The following is a 17,319-nucleotide window of genomic DNA, read 5'->3' on the forward strand; positions in this document are numbered from 1 at the left end:
TCCAACTAAATCAATCTGGATTCATCTTATTTTGAAGAATACTCCAAATACAGTACCAGTAAAAAGTTTGGACACACCTACTCATTCAAGGGCTGTTCTTATTTGGACTATTTTCTACATTCTATAATAATAGTGAAAAAATCTAAACTATGAAATAACACATACGGAATCATGTAGTAAGCAAAAAAGTGTTAAGCAAATCAAAATATATTTTATAATCCTCAAAGTAGCCACCCTTTGCCATGACGGCTTTGCACACTCTTGGCATTCTCTCAACCAGTCTCCCCTGGAATGCTTTTCCAACAGTCGAAGGAATTCCCACATATGCTGAGCACTTGTTGGCTGCTTGTCCTTCACTCTGCGGTCCGACAAATCCCAAACCATCTCAATTTGGTTGAGAACGGGTGATTGTGGAGGCCAGGTCATCTGATGCAGCACTCCATCACTGTCATTCTTGGTAAAATAGCCCTTACACAGCCTGGAGGTGTGTTGGGTCATTGTCCTGTTGAAAAACAAATGATAGTCCCACTAAGCCCAAACCAGATGCGATGGCGTAACGCTGCAGAATTCTGTGGTAGCCATGCTGGTTAAGTGTGCCTTGAATTATAAATACATCAGACAGTGTCACCAGCAAAGCACCCCCACACCATAACACCACCTCCTCCATGCTTTACGGTGGGAAATACACATGCGGAGATCATCTGTTCACCCACACCGCGTCTCACAAAGACATGGCGGTTTGAACCAAAAATCTCCAATTTGGACTCCAGACCAAAGGACAAACGTCCACCGGTCTAATGTCAATTGCTCGAGTTTCTTGGCCAAGCAAGTCTTCTTATTATTGGTGTCCTTTAGTAGTGGTTTCTTTGCAGTAATTCAACCATGAAGGCCTGATTCACAGTCCACTCTGAACAGTTGATGTTGAGATGTGTCTGTTACTTGAACTCTGTGAAGCATTTATTTGGGCTGCCATTTCTGAGGCTGTAAAAGTAATAATGGACTGTAGTTTCTCTTTGCTTATTTGAGCTGTTCTTGCCATAATATGGACTTGGTCTCTTTGCAAATAGGGCTATCTTCTATATACCACCCCTTCCTTGTCACAACACAACTGATTGGCTCAAAAAGCATTAAGGAAAGAAATTCCACAAATTAACTTTTAACAAGACAACAAATCAAATTGTTTTTGTCACATGCACCGGATAGGTGTAGACCTTACAGTGAAATACTTACACGCCCTTAACCAACAATGCAGTTAAGAAAAAATAAGTGTTAATAAAGTATTTACTAAATAAACTGAAGTAAACGATAAATAAATAAAAAAGAAACAAAAGAAAATAGAAAAACAAAAAATTAAAGAGAAACAAAATAACTAGAGAGGCTATATACAGGGGCTACCGGTACAGAGTCAATGTGCGGGGGCACAGGTTAGTCAAGCCCTTCAGCTAGATTATGTCCGTCTAAGTCCCCTGAATGCTTCTGTCGATCATATAGCTATTGTACACAGTAATCGTCTGTCTATTAACCAGAGTTATACTGTTAGCACTGAGGCGGTGTGCCCAAGTAGGAAGTTTGCTGTATGCAGCTCACCCTGCACCATCAGCTCAAACATATATATCTCTGTCTTGTCTACTTCTGATAAGCCGCTCAGTAAAGAAATCAAAACAATCAGGCATCACAGAAAAGTGCTACAAATCACCCACCTACAAACCACCCAGAATATTTCAAAAAGGAACATTGGGCTGGCTGCTAGCATGGCTAGCTACGCACAACAAAAACCGGAGTGCTCAAGCACTGACTGGGCTATTTGAATATGGCGGTGGATTTTACTAGGCACTTCTCCACCATTTCTAGTGGCTAGCTAGCGGAGATATAGCTTGACATATGGACAACTACCTAGTTAACTACATCTAAAAATCGACCAAACGAAGTCCTGTATCCATGTAAGTAACATTGGCTGGAAGACTAGCTTAGCTGGTACTAGTAAACAACGTGAGTTTATGTTCTTGTTTTAACTAAATTGGCATTAGCTATTCATTTAACATGACCTTTCTAAAAACGAACATTATTTGCTAATGCTACAATCTCAGGGTTAAACTCGGGTTACTTTCTTGTTTGTATTTGCTTTCATGTGACTAATGCCTTTATTTGTTTGAGTGGGTGTTTGGATATATTTAGCTTTCACCTCTACGGAGATTCATTAACTTTGGAATATTTTGGCATTCGTGTTTGTGGGGTGCTTTCCCTGCTGTAGTCGTTGTGGTCGCGCTGCGCCTGAGTATCATATTTTACTACCCGTGGATGCAGTTGCACGGTGCGGCCGCGTGAGCGTGGCGTGGACAATTTAGGGGCTAACACAATTTAGGGGCTTTAGTCTTGACCAACAGAAGCATTTTATGTGGCTATTTGTGTTTGTTAAAGCCAATGGAGGATGGACCTGAACGACACTGTCAACATCTGAGTTTAAACCATTTAAAACTGCCGTTGTATAGAACTCTTTTAATAATTGGGAGCCCTCTCGTGTAGGGTACGTTAAGTGGAGTTTGATCCTATTTGGGGAAGCTTGGGTCCAACTTAGAGGTGAGCATAGGACAGTTATCTTGTACTGTGTTTATTTTGTTGTGCTATTTTGAGGGTTTTATGTCAGGGGGGAGGGAGTTGTTTGCCTTCATTAACCATTTGATGGTTACATATTCTACTTCAACAGTTTTCTGCCAAACTTTTCGCTACATGCTTTTCCTTTTGTCACAAGCTATACTGGTCTTATACAGGGTGTTCATGTCTATTCCAGTTTTAATTTAGTCATCTCAACTTTTAATGACTGACAATTCATATTCCTCTCTTCTCAATAAACAGAAAATTAAACAGCTGATCGACCCAATTCTGGAGTGAGACCAAAAATACTCCCCTCTCCATCACCAGAACTTTACAAAGAAAGGCTGAGTCTTCAAACTCAGTACAATTTACTATCCACAGATAAGGCTGAGCAGCAGCTACTCTGCGCATGCGGTTTTATTTACGGACATGGAGAAAAGGCTAGTCGACTTCTAGCTCATCAACTCAAGTGCAAATCTGCCTCACAGATGATCCCCCAAATTCACAACACCTCGGGTGTCTTAACAGTTAGTCGTACTAAAATCAATAATAGATATCTAGATGTGTATAAGAGACAGATTCACAACACCTCGGGTGTCTTAACAGTTAGTCCTACTGAAATCAATAATACATTCAAAAAAATCTGACCTTTACACGTCAAAATCACCTGAAGACAATTCGATTATCATGACAATTTGGAAACTCCTACCATTAAAACAGAGAAGAGGAAACTGATCAACCTTTGCAGTTAGAGATTATTAATTAAATTACAGCAATGCAAAGTGGGAAATCCCCTGGCCCAGATGGCTACCCAATTGAATTCTACAAGAAGTTCTGCGCCAAATGGCCCCCCTCCTGCTTGAAATGTTTGAAAATGCCCTGGACCAGAGTGTTTTTACCGTAAACCCCGACACAGGCGTCGATCACACGATCACACTTTTCACCCGGCAAAGATGGATCTGAGTGAGACTCATACAGACCGATCTCACTTTTAGATGCAGATGTAAAAATATTTGCGAAATTGCTTGCCTCTCGAATACTATAACACACAGGGTTCATTAACGGTCAAAACTCCTTTTCTAACATTTTACGTCTACTTAAATGTTTAATACGTCTGCTTAAGTGCTTAATACACTCTCCTGCACCTTCGGACGTTCCTGAAGTGGTTCTCTCTTTAGATGTGGAGAAGGCATTTGACAGGGTAGAATGGGAATATTTATTCTCTGTAATGGGAAAATTTGGCTTTGGTGCAAACTTAATTTCCTGGGTCCGACTGTTGTACTCATCACCCAAGGCATCAGTACTTAAAAACTTTGTTCACAGTATTTCCCATTATCAAGGGCCATATGCCAGGGATGTCCAATGTCACCTCTGTTATTTGCCCTGGCGATAGTACCCCTTTCTATTAAGCTAAAGACCACACCCTCAATAGATGGTATCTACAGATGGGGACTGGAACACAAAGTTACCTTGTATGCAGATGACTTTCTTTTATATATCTCAGACCTGCATAGGTTTGGTGTGTTTTCGGGCTATAAATTGAATTTCTCAAAAAGTGAATGCTTTCCTATTAATGAATTAGCACTACAAATTCCAATGCATACTATTCCATTTCGTATGTCCAATTCTGGCTTTAAATATCTACGGATCAATGTCACCCGTACCTTGTCCTCCCTCCATGATGAGAACTTTACTCCCCTGATTAACAAACTTAAACTGGACTTTCAGAGATGGAGTATTCTCCATTTTAATTTAGCTGGTAAAGTGGATTGTATCAAGATTAATATATTGCCCAGATTTCTGTACTTTTTCCAATGTCTCCCTCTTTTTTTTACCAAAGTCGTTTCACTTCAGTGGATAAGCTTAAATATTTTTTTCTATGTGGAGGTGGGAATCCAAGAATACATAAAGCATTCCTCCAGGGAGATGTATTATTACTTTATGTATTATTACTGGGCAGCGAATATACAAAATATGATTTACTGGCTTCACACCCCAGAAACTGACTGATGTCAAACAGAGGCCAATTCCTGTTTCTCCTCCTCTTTGTCAGCCTTAGTCACCTTCAATCTCCCTCTTTCTGCTTCGCGCTACACATCCAATCGTTATCAATACTTACATTTGGACTCAATTTATTCAACATTTTAAATTCTGTGATTTCTCTATTCAAGGTACTGCATGTAATAATCACCTCTTCCTTCCAGGAAAACTGGATTCAGCTTTCAGGTTGTGGCAGAGGAATGGCCTTACCAAGTTTAATGACCTTTATATAGATGGCACCTTCGCAATTTTCGAAGAGCAAAAAATCTAATTTAATCTACACCATTCAAGATCATTTAGGCATTTCCAAATACGCCAGTTTATTTGCACTCAAAGCCCAACCTTTCCAATTCTATCACCAGGATCGGGTCTGGATGCCCTTTTGAAAACACCTTTTCAACTAAAGGGACATTTATCCCGTATTGTTTAGATAATCAAGTCCCTTGATAACCCGTCACTCAATAAAATCTGATCTGAGTGGGAAAAGGAACGTGGTGGAGAGATCACTGATGAAGTCTGGAATGGTGCCTGTAAATGGAAGCTCCTCCTGTGCCCGGCTCAGCCTTATACAGTTTAAGGTACTTCACCGTGTCCATTTCAGCAAGGCCAGATTATCCAAATTCTACCCAAATAATGATGGTACATGTGACAGGTGTAAAGGCCCCTTGGCAGACCTGACCCACATGTTCTGGTCCTATCCCTATCTGGCAGATTATTGGTCCATTATATTTAAAACCCTTTCTGAAGCATTTGTTATAAATTTACAGCCTAGTACAGAAATTGCTATTTTTGGGGTACCAAACAACAATCGTTCTTTGACCAATAGACAGCTGGATGCCATTGCTTTTGCCTCCGTTGCCCCGCAGAATGATTTTATTGGATTGGAAAATTATCAATCCTCCCTTAGGCTCAAAGATCTGATGCTGTTCCTAAAATAAGAGAACATTAAGTATACCATTTGAGGGTCAACCATCTCATTTTATTCCAACTGGGACCGATGATATTCTATTTTGAACAGCTCCAAACACTTCTTCCAGATTAGTACTCTTGGCCCCACCCCTTGAGATTACTGCTATAGGCCTATAGGATCACCTAATCACCAGAAATTGTTACGCTACTACATTTTTGCTTGTATTGAAGTAACATTGTTGTATACTTTTGTTTTCCGATATGTAACTCAATGACTGCCTTTCTTTGTAAATGGGTTTGGAGGAATTCTGGGGGAGGACAAAAAGGGGAAAAATGTACAGCGGCTTTACATGTAATCTATCATTCATTGTGAATAAAAACAAAAAAAGCCCAACCTACACATCCAAGTATAACTGACCAAATTATGGAAGACAATCATTGTAATTTAGAATTCCGTTAAAGTGAGTGTGGAAGAGATAAAAAAATATATATATTGTTGTCTATCAACCATGACAACCCGCCTGGGTCAAACAACTTGGCTGGAAAATTACTGAGGATGATCGCGGACGATATTGCCACTCCTATTTGCCATCTCTTCAATTTAAGCTTACAAAAAAGTGTGTGCCCTCGGGCCTGGAGAGAAGCAAGGTACCATTCCTTGGCACTTACACAAATGACTGATGATTGGCTGAGAGAAAATGATAATAAAAAGATTGTGGGAGCTGTTTTGTTAGACTTCAGTGCAGCTTTCGACATTATCAACCATAGTATGCTGCTGGAAAAATGTATGTTATGGCTTTACACCCCCTACTATATTGGGGAATGAGCGCTACCTTTCTAACAGACCACAGAGGATGTTCTTTAAAAAATAGTAGCCCCTCCAACATAATCCAGGTAGAATCAGGAATTCCCTAGGGCAGCTGTTTTGGCCCCTTACTTTATTTAATCTTTACTCATGACCTGCCACTGGCTGAGTAAAGCCGGTGTGTCTATGTATTCAGATGACTTAACACTATACACGTCACCTACTACAGCGAATGAAATCACTGCAACGCTTGACAAAGAGCTGCAGTAAGTTTCAGAACGCGTAGCAAGAAATAAGGTAGTCCTAAATATTCAAAAAACTAAAAGCATTGTATTTGGGACAAATCATTCACTAAACCCTAAACCTCAAATAAATATTGTAATGAATAATGTGTAAATTAAGCAAGTTCAGGAGACTAAACTGCTTAGAGTAACCCTGGATTGTAAACTTATGGTCAAAACATATTGATGCAACAATAGTTAAGATGGGGAGAGGATTGTATCCAGTCACAAAAATCCATGAGCCAGCGTCCCATGGTTTAATCAGAAACATCTGTTCTCTGCCGTCCAATAAAAAATGTTCAACGCAGTACCAGTGTTTGTTCTTCAGAATGCAACCAAGGGCACAGAGAAACACAGACAATTCAATAACCACTATGCAGCTGGGGTCCTCTGAGAACTTGCAAAACTGAATGCATTAGACTCTAGGGTGCCATTACTAGCGAAAACAAGTGAGGACCCACTTTTTGGACCTCACATGCCAAAAAGTCCTTACTTGAAAGGTAATTTATCTATGTTTGGTCCTCACAAGTATAGCACGACACACACACACCTCTCATCTGTTAACTTCTTATGGCTTGGATGAATAAGGTGCCCAGAGTAAACTGCCTGCTACTCAGGGCCAGAAGCTAATATATGCATATTATTAGTAGATTTGAATAGAAAACACTCTGACGTTTCTAAAACAGTTTGAATGATGTCTGTGAGTATAACAGAACTCATATGGCAGGCAAAAACCTGAGAAAAAAATACAACCAGGAAGTGGGACATCTGAGGTTTGTAGGTTTTCAAGTCTTTGCCTACCCAAAATACAGTGTAAAATTTGGTCCGATTGTACTTCCTAAGGCTTCCACTAGATGTCAACAGTCTTTAGAACCTTGTTTCAGGCTTCTACTGTGAAGGGGGAGAGAATAAGAGCTGATTGAGTCAGGTGTCTGGCAGAATGCCATGAGCTCAGTCTCACGCGCACCCGTGAGAGTTAGCTGCGTTCCTTTTCCTTTCTAAAGACAAAGGAATTGTCCGGTTGAAACATTATTGAAGATTTATGATAAAAACATCCTAAAGATTGATTCTATACATCGTTTGACATGTTTCCACGAACTGTAATGGAACTGTCGTCTGAACTAAGTGCCTGCGCCGTGTGAATTTGGATAAGGTGAACTAAACGTGCAAACAAAAAGGAGGTATTTGGATATATGGACTTTATATATGGACTTTATCAAACAAAACAAACATTTATTGTGGAACTGGGATTCCTGGGAGTGCATTCTGATGATCATCAAAGGTAAGTGAATATTTATAATGCTATTTCTGACTTCTGTTGACTCCACAACATGGCGGGTATCTGTATGGCTTGTTTTGGTCTCTGAGCACTGTACTCAGATTATTGCATGGTGTGCTTTTTACGTAAAGCTTTTTTGAAATCTGACACAGCGGTTGCATTAAGGAGAAGTATATCTATAATTCAATGCATAAAACTTGTATCCTTTATCAATGTTTATTTTGAGTATTTCTGTAAATTGATGTGGCTCTCTGCAAAATCACCATATGTTTTGGAAGCAAAACATTACTGAATATAACGCGCCAATGTAAACTGAGATTTTTGGATATAAATTTGAACTTTATCGAACAAAACATACATGTATTGTGTAACATGAAGTCCTGTGAGTGTCATCTGATGATCATCAAAGGTTAGTGATTAATTTTACCTTTATTTCTGCTTTTTGTCTGGAAAAATGTCTGTGTTTTTCTGTGACTTTGCGCTGACCTAACATAATTGCATGGTATGCTTTCGTCGTAAAGCCTTTTTGAAAATCGGACACTGTGGTGGGATTAACAACAAGTTTAACTTTAAAATGCTGTATAATACTTGTATGTTTGAGGAATTTTTATTATGAGATTTCTGTTTGAATTTGGCGCCCTGCACTTTCACTGGCTGTTGTCATATCGATCCCGTTAACGGGATTTCAGTCGTAAGAAGTTAATCGAATGCTCCCTAACACAACTGCTTTGAGTTAACAAATTCAAAGGGGATACCTAGTCAGTTGCACTTCGGAACACATTCAACTAGGGATGCGCGATACATCGGTGAACACATCGGAATCGGACGATATTAGCTAAAAAGGCCAACATCGGTATTGGCCGGTGTAGTTTAAACACCGATGTGCAAAACCGATGTCAAAGCTGATGTGCATACATATATAACATATGTACATAACGTTATGACCCCACATAACATTTTGCGCTACACATGTTACACATGATTCCTAACCTAGCCCACAATGTCTGCTGTGTGGATCGAACAGTCAACAAGTTGAGCAGTCATTTGAAAGAGTAAGAACATTTCAGCAAGACAACTTAAAGGTGAAATCCATTAAAGCCAAGATAATGGAATTCATTGCCCTTGACAATCAACCATTCTCTGTCGTGGGTGATGTTGGCTTTCGCCGACAGGTTGAGCACCGGTACACACTACCAAGTGCGATATTTTCAGATGTTGCCCTACCGGAGTTACACAGTAATAGTGTCACTGCTATAAGCTTCACAACATGCATACATACTATGGAACACTGTTTGGGTCTTTGCGTGTCAAAAAAGATACAGTAGCACTGTCAAAGCTGTAAAAAAAGTCTGCAAACAAGAAAACACAGGCCACGAACGATGTGTTTACAATACCGTGTTGGTAATAAAGCATAATATGTTTGACCGCAACTTCTGGGGTAGCTAGCTTTAGCTTGGTACCTAGCTAGCCCCAACACAACCAGCCTGAAAACAATGACTAGTAGAAAATGCAGTCATTTTCATTATTCTTAGAAATGATTTAGGAATCCTTGTGAGTAAGTATTAGCTAGGTTGCCACTTGTTGTTCGCCTATTGAAATTGAACTTCAGTTAATGAAAATAAATACCTAGCCAGCTACTTAACCCCGTTTCAAAAAGCTAACGTTATAAGCAGCCAGCTAGCTTCATCTGGCTACTGAGGCTCGACCGGACCGGGTTGTGTGTTGTGAAGCTAGCCACAATAAGGATTAGGCACAATAGTGGAATTGGTGGAATTAGTGGAATTATGTCATACTTTTATTTTGAAGGCTAAACGCAAAGTCCACTATTGTGGCTAATCCTTATTGTGGCTAGCTTCACATAGATGGGTCTGACCACCATTAATCAACTAAGAACTGTCTTATAAATTAGGGTTATTTTAGATAGACTGCTAGCTAATTATAGCTACTGAAACAGATGTCGTTTTGCTATGTTTTTGGGGAAGAACATTGTTTGCATTCATGAGCTAGCTAGCTAGCTTTTTTTTTAATGACCAGCACTGTCAGTGCGCGAGACAACTTTACCAGCATCATAGCATACGTATCGATGAATCGTTGTGACATATGAAATACGAGTGATTCTGTAATAACTACGTAAAAACATTATGAACGCGTTAAATTATTATGCGACGTGCAGTCATATTCAGGTCCTGTTTAGTCAAATAGTGTTATTTGACACGTCAAATAGTGTTATTGACGTGTATCTTTTTTGACATGCAAAGACCCAAACGGCGTTCCATAGAAATCGTGGTTGAGAATGAAACGACTGAACAAATGAACAACGAAAAAGCACAGCAAGTGAAAGAACTAGGTTTTTATGATGTTTTACTGGTAATGGGGACATACGTATGTCAACAAAATGCCAACAAAATAACTTTTTGGTCAGTGTGGTGTGGATTCGAACCAGAGCCTGTAGTGACACCTCTTGCACTGAGATGCAGTGCCATAGTTGTAGTTCCCGAGGGGCGCGGCGGTCTAAGAACACCTTCCAAAAATGTACCTACTCCCATACCCCGTTCAAAAGGTACTTCATCTGTTGTCTTGCCCATTCACCCTCTGAATGGCGCACACACACAATCCATGTATCAATTTTCTCAAGGCTTAAAAATTATTAAAAATCATTCTTTAACCTGTCTACTCCCCTTCATCTACACTGAATGAAGTGGATTTAACAAGTGACATCAATAAGGGATCATAGGTTTCACCTGGTCAGTCTATGTCATGGAAAGAGCAGGTGTTTTTAATGTTTTCTACACTCACTGTAGATTCCTGTCCAGGGCACAATAGAAGTGTTATTTTCCATCAGTGCAGTTAATCATCAATACATGCCTGATGTAATGATTGGTTTGGTCCTGGGGTGTTTGTTTGACTGTAATTAACCCAGTATTGACCCTATCCATTCCTCTCCCCAGGGCGGCTGCTTCAACTCCATCCCTCAATTGTTCCCCTCCCAGCCCCCCGCTGCCACCCCCATCTAAAATGAACCCCAAGCTGCCCGGCTACACCTCTCCGTTCAACCCTGGAACCCCAGCCCAGTTCCACTAAGCGATGGCAGGGGCACAGGGCATGGAAGGCTTTGTGACGCCCAGGAGGGCTTTCCTTGGGGGTGTGGGCATGACGCAGAGGCCTGACATGGCAAGAGCGCATGAAATGGCCAACCAGCTCCGGCTGCCACCCAACCAGCTCAGGCTACAGCTGCAACAGAGGCTGCATGGCCCACAGCAGGTAAGAGATGGGCTAGGCAGAGTGGGAACATCAGTCATGGGAAATCTTGGTTGTGGATGATCAGAGTTGGGGGGTTTTTTAACCCTGCCCCAACACACCAGATTAAACCAGTTTAAACGAGGTATGTGCACTCTGACCAATCAGTCATAGTGAATGAATCAGTTAAGTGCCAGGGGGAAATTAAGGAAACCAGCAGACGTTGTGTCTCTCGAGTACCAGTTACCTACCACTTCCCTGTTCCCCACCTTTCTAATGTGGGCGTAGTTCATTCCCTCTCTCCTCTCCTAACCACCAGTCTTAACCATTATAGCTAGTTATACTGAATTATTAAAATTCAGTCCCCTACTCTCTTCTCCATCCATCCCTCTACCTCTGAATTTAGTGCCATCCAGTCTATTTCAAATGTAATTGTTATTTTGGGACACTGCAATTTGCACGTTGCGAAGGCTGTTTTCACAGATAAAAAGTATAAATGTTTCCCATCCTCTCTGTCTCTGCAGCCTCCTCTAAACTCCCAGGTGAAAGACAGTCATCATGCATACAATGTATACAGGAGGATACATTAATCCACTGTACGGACAGACAAGTATGGTGCTAAACTGTTTTCAGCAGCAGCGGGAGCTCTGCAGCTTCTAGCATCGCGAGAGGAGACTCCTGCAACAGAACGGCATGTTGATGAGGCAAGGCACGGGGGCCACTATGCCCTGCCTCATAGGGATCACTAGGGGACAAAAAGGACCCCAGCCGCAACAGCAACAACATAGATTTGGCTACCTGCCAAGCTACAGTCCCATGCCAGGGAACCCACCCAGCTCCCCAGCCACTTCAACCCCATGGGAGGACCATTGGACCTCAACCTGTCGGGCCGGGGACCCATGGGAAGCCATAATGTCGGGTGAACTCGACGGTCACTCCAGGTGAGTGACCAGGCTACCTGGTTATATCCACCATCATCTCAATGCTAGGTCATTCTGTATTTATTAAAATCACACAATGTGCTGTTAATATCAATATCTAAATAGCATATCATGTGCTGGTTTTGTCAACAAAATGTGATACACCGCAGTGTGCTGACAGGATCAATAGAAGATAGAATACAGGTCTAGACTAGGGTTGCAAAATAACTTCCTCAAAATTCCCATATTTTCCCCAAATCCTGGTTGTAAGATTCCTGGAATTACAACAGAATAAATAGAAGAGAATGAAGAGAATGACTCCTCAACCCAAGAGGCCCTGGAGCAGCTGTGAGAAATGTGATAAGTGTGGCATCATTTTGGAAAACTTAAGGCGCTAAAGGTTCACGGCAAAACAGATGGTCTGTTATCCTTTCAGCTGCTGCTCAGTGCTCAATATTTTCGAACCATCTTAGTTCTTTGTCTGTGTTGTGACAGTAGGCTATTGCAAACGACACAAAAAGGAAGTAATGATGTTATTTTTTCATGATGGAAGTGATGCAGCTATTCTTGTTGTGGTAGTTTGTAGGGGTGGCTGATCTCATCATACTCGTAGTCATAAATGTATCCGTTTTATCACACTTGATATTCAATTCATGGCATGGCACTGAGTGTACAAAAAATTAAGAATACCTGCTCTTTCCATGACATTGACTGGCCAGGTGAACGCTATGATCCCTTAATATCACTTCTTAAATCCACTTCAAATCAGTGTAGATGAAGGAGAGGAGACAGGTTAAAGGAGTATTTTCAAGTCTTTGTGTATGTGAGTTTACTTTGGCGCGTTACATTCACTAGTTCCAAAAACATCGAGGGATTTTGCATAGCCACATCATTTCAACAGAAATACTCATCATAAATGTAGATGATAATACAAGTTATACACATGGAATTATAGATATACCTCTCCTTAATGCAACCGCTGTGTCAGATTTCAAAAAAACTTTACGGAAAAAGCAAACCATGCAATAATCTGAGACGGAGCTCAGAACAATAGCCAAATTAGCCGCCATGGAGTCAACAGAAACCAGAAAATACATGATAAATATTCCCTTACCTTTGATGATCTTCATCAGAATGCACTCCCAGGAATCCCAGGTCCACAATAAATGCTTGATTTGTTCGATAATGTCTGTTAATTATGTCCAATTAGCTACTTTGGTTAGCGCGTTTGGTAAACAATTCAAAATCACAAAGCGCGTTCACTAAAACCTGACGAAATGTCCAAAAGTTCCGTAACAGTCAGTAGAAACATGTCAAACGATGTATTGAATCAATCTTTAGAATGTTGTTAAAATAAATCTTGAATAACATTCCAACCGGAGAATTACATTGACTTCAGATGAGCGATGGAACGGAGCTGCCTCTCACGTGAACGCGCGTGGTCAAAGAATGTTCACCTCATGGCAGTGGTGACTCATTCCTGTATCCTTCGGCCCCCCTTCACATTAGAGTCAATCGGACAAAGTTCTACAGACTGTTGACATCTAGTGGAAGCCGTAGGAAGTGAATACTCATTCAAATTTCGCTGTGATTTCAATGGGATCTTGGTTGAAACTCGACCAGCCTCAGATTTTCCACTTCCTGTTTGGATTTTTTCTCAGGTTTTTGTCGGCCATATGAGTTCTGTTATACTCAGACATAATTCAAACAGTTTTAGTAACTGGGACTGAGGAGCAGGCCGTTTACTCTGGGCACCTTTCATCCAAGCTACCCAATACTGCCCCTGCAGCCATAAGAAGTTAAAGGAGCAGTGCACTTTCAGAACCAAATCTGTATTTCGGATATAAATGTTAAAGAAATGTCCAGACACTGAATTTTACAATTTCACCTCATCATGCTCATTTTGCAGTATGGGGGTTTGAATAAAACATGAACAAAAACTCTAAACTTTTCCTGCATGTTGTTTTGAGTGAGGTCAATATTCGCAGAACATTCCTTTAATGTTTTCAACTCGTCAGACAGAAACAGCCTAGTAGGCTGCGGACACTCAAATAAGGAGATGTGATGCAGAAACTACCTAGCAACCACAGGTCCTCAGTAGAATGGTGCTCTGCATGTCTATTTTTTCATTTAAGTTTTGAAGTGAAATTGTCCTCATTCGAAGGTCCTGTGTCAAGGTCCTCACTATTACAGGATGACAGTGTGTGTGTGTGTGTGTGTGTGTGTGTGTGTGTGTGTGTGTGTGTGTGTGTGTGTGTGTGTGTGTGGCGAGGAAGAACAGAACAAGCAGAGCCCTTGTGTTGCTGGTCAGACTCCAAAACTAGGAGTAGCAGATTATAATTACCATTTGCTTATTCACCCACACACAAACTACCATTAACATTTTTATGCTGCAGTCACGTGCATCTCAGTTTGTACAATTCTCACGTTCTTACCTTTCCTGAGGCTGTTTTCATCAGAGCAAATTCCCTGCCTGCTCCCAGCAATGCTGCCTCCTCGTCAAACCCCGTACCTGGAAAACACAGACACACACATTTTGATGTATGGACTTCTGCAGAGAAACACATATGCACAAATTCACTATTAAACAAAGACATTATTGAAACACACAGAGACAGATACACAAACAGACACACATATGGAGACCGGCTCATTGCAATCGCTGGAATGGAATGAATAGAAAGGTAACAAACATGGTTTGCTTTCATTCCATTCCAACCCTTACAATGAGTTTGTCCTCGGTCACTAAATCAACAGTCTCCAGTCTATTAAGCGGTCTCTTAAACCGACACATATGATGACGCCTCATATGCCAATATCTGACAGAGCGAGATGGTGTAGCATAAAGTTTCCCCTAGACGCTGATCTTGGGTCAGTTTTCCATTTTCCCCACTAATGGTTAAGGTTCGGATTGGGGAGGGGAAGCGGATCCTAGCTCTGTACCAGGGGGAAATTTCACTGCGGAGCACAGTCAGTAGGACTCACTGATGATGTGTAGGTCTTTCTCCAGGTCGAACAGAGAGATGCCGCAGGCATGGAGACACTTCCTGGCCAGTTTCAACTGGAGCTCCTGCTGCAGTGCCGGGTCCGTACTGGTCGCGTATATCCTCACCACAAACCCGTCCTGAGGGAAACATGGCAATGGCTTATTTAGTTCCACATTGAAATATAGCAAGTATGAAGGACACATAGTTGAGGTCATACAGAAGCTTGCACTCATGAGCAAGGTAGCAGAATGTCTAACTTCTTCTCAAAATGTCCAGGTTTTCCAGAAATCCTAGTTGGAAGATTCCAGGAATCAGGAGAGAATAAGGAGGAAATCCAGAATCCGTTCAACCATAATTTCTGAATTACCTGGAAGCTTTAAGAAACATTCACGGAATTTTGCAAACCTAGTCCTGAGTAACACACTTGGATGGAAAATTACTGAGGATAATAGAAGACGATATTGCCACTCCTATTTGCCATATTTTCAATTCAAGCCGACTAGACAGTGTACCCGCCCAGGCTTGGCGGGAATCTAAAGTCATTCCGCTACCTAAGAATAGCCGACCAATCAGCCTGTTACGAACCCTTAGTAAACTTCTGGAAATAATTGTGTTTGACCAGATACAATGCTATTTTACAGTAAACAAACTGACAAACTTTCAGAACACTTACAGGAAAGGACGTTCAACAAGCACAGCACTTACACAAATGGCTGATTGGCTGAGAGAAATTGATAATAAAGATTGTGGGGGCTGTTTTGTTAGACTTCAGTGCGGCCTTTGACGTTATCGATCATAGTCTGCTGCTGGAAAAACCTGTGTGTTGTGGATTTACACTCCCTGCTATATTGGGGATAAGGAGTTACCTGTCAAACAGAACACAGAGGGTGTTCTTTAATGGAAGCCTCTCCAACATAATCCAGGTAGAATCTGGAATTCCCCAGGGCAGCTATCTAGGCCCCTTACTTTTTTCAATCTTTACTAATGACAGGCTTTGAGTAAAGCCAGTGTGTCTATGTATTCAGATGACTTAACACTATACATGTCAGCTACTGCAGCAACTGAAATGACTGCAACACTTACCAAAATACCTGCAGTTACTTTCAGAGTGGGTGGCAAGGAATAATTTAATCCTAAATATTTCTAAATCTAAAAGCACTGTATTTGGGACAAATCATTCACTAAACCCTAAACCTCAACTAAAACTTGTAATGAATAAATGTGGAAATTGAACAAGTTGTGGGGACTAAACTGCTTGGAGTAACCCTGGATTGTAAACTGTCATGGTCAAAACATATTGATACAACAGTAGCTAAGATGTCCATAATAAAGCAATGCTCTAACTTCTTAATAGCACTATCAACAAGGCAGGTCCTACAGGCCCTAGTTTTGTCGCACCAGGACTACTGTTCAGTCGTCACAAAAAGGGACTTTTCAACCAAATAAATGGATGTACACAGAGAGCTAATATGTATAATATGCATGTCAAGCTCTCCTGGCTGAAAGTGGAGGGATTGACTTCATCACTACTTGTATTCATGAGAGGTATTCCACATCAAGTAACAGATGCAAGCAGTACAATTACATTTTTTTTTAAACATAGAAATACACAGTGGGACTGAAGCAGCACACATGCTGCCTAGGCAGCAGCTAATGGGGATCCACAATAAATACAAACACACATTTGCAAAGTCAGGCTTCCCTGACATGCAAAGCCCTTTGGATATAATGCTAGAAAATACTGTTTTCAGCACTGTGTGTGTATGGAGAAACACCCCTAGCTAGCTACAGCATCAGACCAGAGCACGCACGCTCTCATAATGTCCACTGTTGGCAATGTAAGAAATTATAATAAAGTAATTGTCCAGTGAAAATCAAATTTTTAAAAGTTGATATTCTGTTAACTTCTCTTGGGTAGGGGGCAGCATTCGGAATTTTGGATGAAAAGCATGCCCAAATTAAACTGCCAGCTACTCATCCCCAGAACATAAGATATGCATATTATAGATTCTATAGATTTGGATAGAAAACACTTGGGAGTTTCTAAAACTGTTTGAATCATGTCTGTGAGTATAACAGAACTTATTTAGCAGGCTAAACCCCGAGGACAAACCATTCAAATTTATTTTTTTGGAGGTCACTCTTTTCAATGAGGTTTCATTGGGAAACCAGATTTCTAAGGGACCTGCTTGCAGTTCCTACCGATTCCACTGGATGTCAACAGTCTTGAGAATTTGGTTGAGGTTATTCCTTTGTGTAATGAAGAAGT

The 17,319-nt window shown here is 40.9% G+C and overlaps 1 protein-coding gene across 22 annotated transcripts in view; it reads right to left on the bottom strand.

Annotated features, from left to right (window-relative positions):
- The window catches only part of LOC111973092 (E3 ubiquitin-protein ligase MYCBP2), a 309,758-nt gene that overhangs the window by 222,652 nt on the left and 69,787 nt on the right, over positions 1-17,319 (bottom strand). For all 22 annotated transcript variants that reach the window (XM_024000406.1, XM_024000384.1, XM_024000447.1 and 19 more), the window contains exons 10-11: positions 15,049-15,187; positions 14,499-14,575 (exon numbers count right to left, since the gene is read on the bottom strand). In XM_024000406.1, coding sequence (XP_023856174.1) covers positions 14,499-14,575; positions 15,049-15,187 — 216 coding nt within the window. The remainder of the gene's footprint in view (positions 1-14,498; positions 14,576-15,048; positions 15,188-17,319) is intronic.

This window comes from Salvelinus sp. IW2-2015, linkage group LG2 (genome assembly GCF_002910315.2).
Source record: "Salvelinus sp. IW2-2015 linkage group LG2, ASM291031v2, whole genome shotgun sequence".
Lineage (NCBI taxonomy): Eukaryota > Metazoa > Chordata > Actinopteri > Salmoniformes > Salmonidae > Salvelinus > Salvelinus sp. IW2-2015.